This window comes from Grammomys surdaster, unplaced genomic scaffold (assembly GCF_004785775.1).
Source record: "Grammomys surdaster isolate TR1022 unplaced genomic scaffold, NIH_TR_1.0 299938, whole genome shotgun sequence".
Classification (NCBI taxonomy): domain Eukaryota; kingdom Metazoa; phylum Chordata; class Mammalia; order Rodentia; family Muridae; genus Grammomys; species Grammomys surdaster.
Genome location: NW_021625663.1, coordinates 1 through 7,606, shown reverse-complemented (window position 1 = coordinate 7,606; position 7,606 = coordinate 1). Strand labels below are relative to the sequence as shown.

The 7,606-nt window shown below is 45.5% G+C and overlaps 1 protein-coding gene across 1 annotated transcript; it reads right to left on the bottom strand.

The window, feature by feature from the left end:
- Window positions 1–6,364: 6,364 nt before the first annotated feature.
- LOC114616137 (zinc finger protein 764-like) lies at window positions 6,365–7,604 on the bottom strand. The gene has a single exon (XM_028761656.1). It carries the CDS (start codon window positions 7,602–7,604, stop codon window positions 6,855–6,857), a length of 750 nt encoding a protein of 249 aa, XP_028617489.1. The 3' UTR covers window positions 6,365–6,854.
- Between the last annotated feature and the right edge of the window lie 2 nt (window positions 7,605–7,606).

Sequence of the window (7,606 nt, the reverse complement as noted above, 5' to 3'; positions counted from 1 at the left end):
AGAGTCGATAGTGAACTCAGAATAGGGTGTCATCATGATCTTTTTTTTTTTTTAAGATTTATTTATTTATTATATATGAATACACTGTAGCTGTCTTCAGGCACACCAGAAGAGGGCATCAGATCTCATTACAGATGGTTGTGAGCCACCATGTGGTTGCTGGGATTTGAACTCAGGACCTCTGGAAGTGCAGTCAGTGCTCTTAACCACTGAGCCATCTCTCCAGCCCGGTCATCATGATCTTTATCTACTTCCTGCTGACTTTGGGGTGACGTGTCTCTGGGAAACCTAAGAAAATGGGGATGGAGATGTTGGTGCAGTCTTAGGAGGGTTGGCTGTTTCCTTGCTGTCCAGGGTCTGTGGAACCATCTATGGAAAGCTAGAAACGAGCATGTCCAGCAGGAGCAGCTGTGTCTGTGAGAGAAGACTGGAGCACCTGTGGGTTGCTTCTCTGGAGTTGTCCTGGATGTAATAAATGCCTGGACTTGACAAGATACTGAAACACACACACACACACACACACACACTTCAGGTAGAGAATAAAGTTAAGTGAATTTGGGAGAAAAAATTTTTTATTAGATATACATTTGAAAACCTTAGGTCTTTGTGGTTGGTGGTAAGGGGAGTCCCAATCCCAGGGCACAGAAGAGGAATCCCACCCTTTGGGATAGGTAGTGTATTGGCTGGTTTTGTGTGTCAACTTGACACAAGCTGGAGTAATCACAGACAAAGGAGCCTCCCTTGAGGAAATGTCTCCATGAGATCCAGCTGTAAGGCATTTTCTCAATTAGTGATCAAGGGTGGGCGGGTCCAGTGTGGGTGGTGCCATCCCTGGGCTGATAGTCCTGGGTTCTATAAGAAAGCAAGCTGAGCAAGCCAGTAAGCAGCACCCATCTATGGCCTCTGCATCAGCTCCTGCCTCCAAGTTCCTAACCTGCGTGAATTCTTGTCCTGATTTCCTTTGATGATGAACAGCAGTGTGGAAGTGTAAGCCGAATAAACCCTTTCCTCTCCAACTTGGTCATGATGTTTTGTGCAGGAATGCAAACTCTGACTGAGACAGGTCAGGTAGCCAGTGGGAGCTGAGGCTATTTATTGGCAGGTGTGTTTATTTGGATGGAGTCTATTTGGTCCATGAGACATTGATCTGAGTGGGTTTCCTGTAGCTTATAAGTTTATAAAGGAGAAATTTGTTAACATGTATACTCTTTAAGATGAGCTTAGGGAAGACAAGCTTTCATGGAACAGAGGAACAAGAAGGTTTTCCCCCTTCTGTCTAAGAGACTGAATATATTACATTTAAAAGACAAAGGAAATTTAAAACCTTGACCTTGTGAATATAGTTGATTATATAGTTTTAGCAGAGAAACACCTTAAGTCCATAGTTAAAAGACAACCAAAGGAAACTTATGTTTGAGCATGACAGCTGATAGCGTAGACTCAGCATGAGAAGCACTTTATTTTAATAGGCAAGCAAAGGAAACTTAAACTTTGAACCTGTGATTATACAGTTGGGTCATATAGTGGAATGTTTTATTAGAGTTAGGCTAATTTATAAGAACTATACTGGTTAATGTTAGGACAAAAGCAAGGAGAGGAAATATGAAGCATTTAGTCACTGGAAACTGAGTTTAGATAGGAAAGTAACCTTATCTCTGTAACCTTTTTTTTTTCTCCCTTATCTAGTGTTAGGGGCTAAAATGGTGGAAGGAAAAGGGTGGAAAAGGGAAGAAAGGAGAGAACTAGCAAAGTATCCAAATCCAGCTCTAAGTGATGCCCAACATGGATCCAGACTGAATGGGAAATTTGATTCCAAATGCTGTAGAGAAACTGGTACAGGACAAAGGGATGGATAATTTTCTTTCTGCATTCCAGCAAAAACTTTATTGGGACTGCCGTGACTGGATTATCCCCGGATTAGCTCCCAGAGAAGATCGTCTGCTGTTTCTTTTTCTTCTCCCTATATTCTGTTTGGAAAAAATTTGAGGGAATGGATGTGCGGCTGGAAAAACCGTGGGTGGGAATTGGAGGGCCCAAGAAACAAAAATGGCAGAAATGGGAAAACCGAAGGGGCGACTCTACACTTTGATTTCTGAAAGGTTTGCCTAGTTGGCTTTATAACTGGGAACATGGAGGGTGGAAATGAAAGCCCTCGGGAGTCGAGGAGCACACGAAAAGGAATCACAAAAAGACTTGGTCCCAGTGCCGTAGCAAGAGAGCAGAAGCCTCTCCCAGGAAGAAAGAGGGAAGGAAGGTTCTGGACGGCAGTGGGGTCAGAGGGAAGCCCGAGAGGGGAGAGGAGGATCAAATGAAACACCCCACTTTAAAGAAAGTTCGAATCCCCAACCAACTGCACCACCAGAGTGGGAGGAGGGGTGGGGAGAAGGAGTGGCCGAGGATTAAGAGATCCCCCATCAGCTTCCCAGTAGTCACACAGCACATGCCTTTTTTTTTTTTTTTTTTGAGACAGGGTTTCTCTGTGTAGCCCTGGCTGTCCTGGAACTCACTCTGTAGACCAGGCTAGCCTCGAACTCTTGAACTCAGAAATCCGGCTGCCTCTGCCTCCCAAGTGCTGGGATTAAAGGGGTGCGCCACCACCGCCCGGCCCAGCACATGCCTTCTAATGGTATGGAACAAGGTTATGCTGAGACAGGATGGCATCCTATAGAAATGACAGATCTAAGACAGTTTTAAGAGGCCATTTTTTTCATACGGGATGCATAAGCCTTATGTAAATTCTAAATAACTGGGCTACTGAAATATTTCCGAAGCTTGGAAGGGATTAGTGGCAGGGTCGGCCCACTGCAACGGTTAACAAAATGGAGGGAAGAAGATGTGAATACTGAACAGCGAAACAAAGCCGGGGGATGAATACAGAAAAGACCAGTTGCTAGTTGAAGGGAAGTACTCTGACATACAAAACAGACTCCATTTAATGATGCTGCTATACAACAGTGCCACTCAGCAGCTTGAAGAGCTTGGGGTAAAGTCGAGCCTGGGAAAAGGTCTGCCTTGTTTACAAAGATTACATAAGGCACTGGAGAAGCCTTCACTGATTTGATTTTTTTTTCCCAAAGATTAGTCTCAGCTGTGAACAAAGCCTATCAGACTCTGAATTGAGGCAGGTGTTGATAGAGACCTTAGCATTTGAAAATTCAAGTACCAAATTTTAAAAAACCAAAACTAAAACCAACCAAACAAAAAATAGACCATTAAAGGCCCAGGCGGCACTTATGCAGGAGTGGATAAGGGGCACAACCAACACTGGTCCTAACCTGTAGCATGCTAATATCAAAGGTCAAAGTATAGCTAGCGGTCTCCGATATCAAACTGGCCAGTGTGCCAACTGCAGAAAACAGTCATCTGCGAAGACACTATGACCAAGTCACTAAAGGTCTCAGATCTCAGAATGCTTGGCGCTTTAACAGTGGAGAATATCTACAACAAAAGTGTGAACAAGGCTTCTCTAGGGGCAATAATTTTTCTAAGTATAAACCAGAAAGAAGGCCTAGGCACCTAAAGGTGTGCAGAAAGTGAGTCAGCGTTTGCCTCTGGACCGGTGTGTGTAGGTGAAGAGAGAGATTCAAGGTAATTTCTTAGCATCAGGAAATGGCCTGTGGGCCTGGAGCCCCACAGAAAAAATATGAGCTGCTTGCTCCTTGTCAGCCAAGGAGGAACATACCCCAAAACCTCAACTGAGAAGTGCAGTTCTAATGCATGCTACTACAGGCAGTGCTGCTCTCGAGCTGGCCACAGATCTTACTCTATCCCCCAACATTTAATGTTACAAAATAACTACTGGAGTTTATGGTCCTTTGCCCTCGGAATGATCTTGGGAAGGAATGGATTGACTTCCTAGAGATTCATTGTGCATCCAGGAAATATAGATGAAGCTTTCAAATGAGAAATTAAAATTATGGCCGATGTAAAAAGAGATGCAATTTAATGCACGTGACAGGATTGCTCAGCTGCTGCTGTTTTCCCGAATCAGAGGCAACACCACTCCAGTGGAAAGAGCAGGAAAAGTCATCTGAAAGCCTAGGCCACTGACCCAGAAAACACTTACTTCATTGAAAATGTCTCTGTTTATAATTTCCCACTACACACACCACAATTTATGGCTTCAAACAGAAGTATAGAACTGTGACAATTTTGTCATTTTGGTTTCTTTAAAAGACACAGAAGCATTCATTGTAAGAATGTTTCCATTTTAACCCCAGGTGTGGGATGTGGGCTGCTTCAGACTGTCTGCACTGCTGACTTATGACTTGCCTCCTACTCTAACAGGGGAGTGATTTTGCCAACTGTAGATAGTTTCTGCAATTGCACAATGATTGGCATTTTGGGGACTTTTCAGAGCATATATAAATGCCAGGGACACGAGAGAGTGTGTTGTTAGTTGGTTATGATTTAAGTGGTTGTGTGCAAAAAAGAGAGAACAAAAAGAAGTTAGGTATCCTAACAAAGAAGATCAAACTTGCCCCCATGAAACTCGATGCCCCTAATTAGCAGGACGGTTTAAGGACTACATTGCTGCCGGTTTCTGATCCCTGACATTATTCAGGAATCTCTTTCCTTTTCTTTCTATCCCCTTTTCTTATGTAGTGTGAGGGGGAAGAAAAAAATCCGTAAAATAGCTGGGGATTGAATTGGGTTTCTCAGCTTTACAAAGTACTTCACTGACAGCTGTCTTCCCAAGCTCCTCCTCTTCTTCCTGTTTTTTTTTTCTTTTACTATTATTAGTTTTAATTATAGTTAAGTATGTGCACATGGTCCTTACAGAAGCTATTGCCAGGAGCAAAACATCTGACATGTTACTGGGAATTGAACTCAGGATCTCTGGGTGAGTAGTCCATTCTCTTAGCCCACCAAGCCATCTCTCCAAGGCTCTAGTTGTTGGTTTTTGTTTCTTTGGGGACACTAGCCCACATGGCATTGAATTTGTGATCCTCCTGTTAGACTCCCCAGGACTTGACACACAGCCAGACATCTTGTCAGGAACTCATCAGAGAAGTGAAGACAGCAGAGGTGAACTTAACATTCACCTTAGTCTCAGTCACCTGGAGCCTACAGGAGAAGGATCTTCTGAGTTCAGAAGTTCAGGGCAACAGATACCAAGATGTCTTTTAAAATTGTGTGTTGAGGAGATGGGTCAGTGGTTGAGAGCACTTGCTGTTCTTCCAAAGAACCAGAGTTTGGTTGCCAACACCCACATCAGCCCCCACACAATTGCCTGTAGCTCCAGCCACCCTCTCCTGGCCTCTACAGCATCTGTACACAGACACACACACACACACACACACACACACACACACACACATTTTTAAAAGGCAGCAATAGACTGTGACCCTGAGCTTTGCTGTAGTCCTGGGCCAGTTGCTCAGCCTCCTCTCATCTGTCTCTGAGCACAAAGGGATGCAGAGGCTCAGATTTCCTCCAGTTCAAACAGGTGGGGAGACTCCCCTGCCTGTGGCTAAGCTTGGCTACAAAGGCCCAGCCCAGGGTGTTCCCAGAGTGAACAAGCTGTCAGGGCCTTTCCCTCCGAATTCAACAGCTGCCGACTAGCAGGCTTCTCTCTGATGGACACAGAGATGTCTGGGGAGGCAGAGTGAGCACAGACTGCTTACCAGCTCGTGTAGGGTCAGATGTCTACCTCAAGGGCCTCTTCCTGACTAGGATTATTCTTAAAGCTGCTTCTTGTCCCAGGCACAGAGGAAATAACTTTAAAAGCCATAATATGGGGCTGGAGAGATGGCTCAGTGATTAAGAGCACTGACTGCTCTTCCAAAGGTCCTGAGTTCAATTCCCAGCAACCACATGGTAGCTCACAACCATCTGTAATGGGATCTGATGCTCTCTTCTGTTGTGTCTGAAGACAGCTACAGTGTACTCATAAATCAATCTTTTAAAAGCAAATCCATAACATAAAATACAAGAATAGTTTATGAGGTTTTTTGTTTCTTTTTCTTTTTTTTTCTTATGCCACCAAATTTTGCACATGCCTGCCTTGATTCAGAAAAACCTAAATGATACCACCTTCAAGAATTGTTTCTCTCCTTTTATCACTGAAATCAAGTCATGGGAGTTGTAGCCCTTACCTGCTATGAACCTCGTGTGTGTGTGTGTGTGTGTGTGTGTGTGTGTAACTGAGGGCAATCTTAAATTTCTGAACATCTTTGTACCACAAGACACCAAGTGCTGGAATCAAGCCTGTGCCAACACAGACAGTAACTACAGTACTGAGAATGGAACCCAGAACTGTTCTGTCTCATTTGCTTGGCTGAATATTTTGGATTTTTTCAAGAGAAACTAGAAAGTTGGGCCTTTGGTCCATGTGAGAAATACTTTGGTTTTTAAACCTTAATTAATTTCACTTGTTATTTATTTTTAGAAGCAGTCTCAGGTGACCCAAACTGGTCTCAAATTCCTGATCTCCCTGTCTCTACCTCCCCAGTGTGGGGATCACTGGCAGGCACCACCACACCAGGCTCTTGATCAATAACTCAACCCCTGAGAATGCAGCTGGCTCAATTCACACAGAGCTATCAGCTTTAGTCTCTGCATTAAAGAGGCACTGACTTCAATAAGGTTCTCCTCAACCTCAAGCCTCTCAATACTTCTGAACCAGGAGACTGCTCTTGCTTCTCATATGGAGTTCTAGTGGGGTACCCCACCCCAACCCAATAGACTCAGGATCTGCGTGTGTGCAAATGCATCTGGTAATCACCTAGAAGACTGTACCCTGTGCCCAGGACCAGCATTAGCTAGAACATCTGTGACTTCCGCAGGATGCCATAAATTCAAGCCTCTGGGCTTCAAAGGATGTACATATTTCACCCTCTGTGTTGGCACTTTTAAGACCATCCCCCACACTCCTGGAATATCTCTGGGTAATGCTGGAAGCCCACTGGTGGTTCCGGGTCCTCTTGGCCAGGGTCCAGGGATATAGATAACTGACTGGCTTTTCTGTCCCTATGGCCTTTGCCTCCTGGCCGATGGATCCACTGGTGCTTCGTCATAGCTGACTTAGTTGGAAAGCGTCTGCCACACTGAGGGCAGGAGTAGGGACGCTCGCCGCTGTGTGTCCGCCTGTGGGCTGCCAAGTCAGAGCTCTGGCGAAAGCAGCGACCACAGTCAGGGCATGAATAAGGCTTTTCACCCGTGTGGGTGCGAATGTGGCACCGAAGATATGCAGCACGGGCAAAGGCTCTGCCACAGTGTGTGCAAGTAAAGGGGGTCAAGCCGCTGTGCACCACCCGCTGGTGCTCATGGAGCCCTGAGCTCTGGCTGAAGCAGTGTCCACAATCAGCACAGCAGTAAGGCTTCTCCCCAGTGTGGACACGGAGATGGGTAATGAGGCCAGAGCGATGCGTGAAGGCCTGCCCACAGTCAGGACAGCTATATGGCCGGTCCCCTCGGTGTATGGCCCGGTGCGTGCTCAGGGAAGAAGGTCGGCTGAAGGACTTGCTGCACTCAGGGCAATGGAATGGTTTTTCACCTGTGTGAGTGTACATGTGCGCCACCAATGTGGACCGCTGGGTAAAACTCTTCCCACAGTCAGGACAGCGATGAGGTCGTTCTCCGCGGTGTATGGCTCGGTGCATGC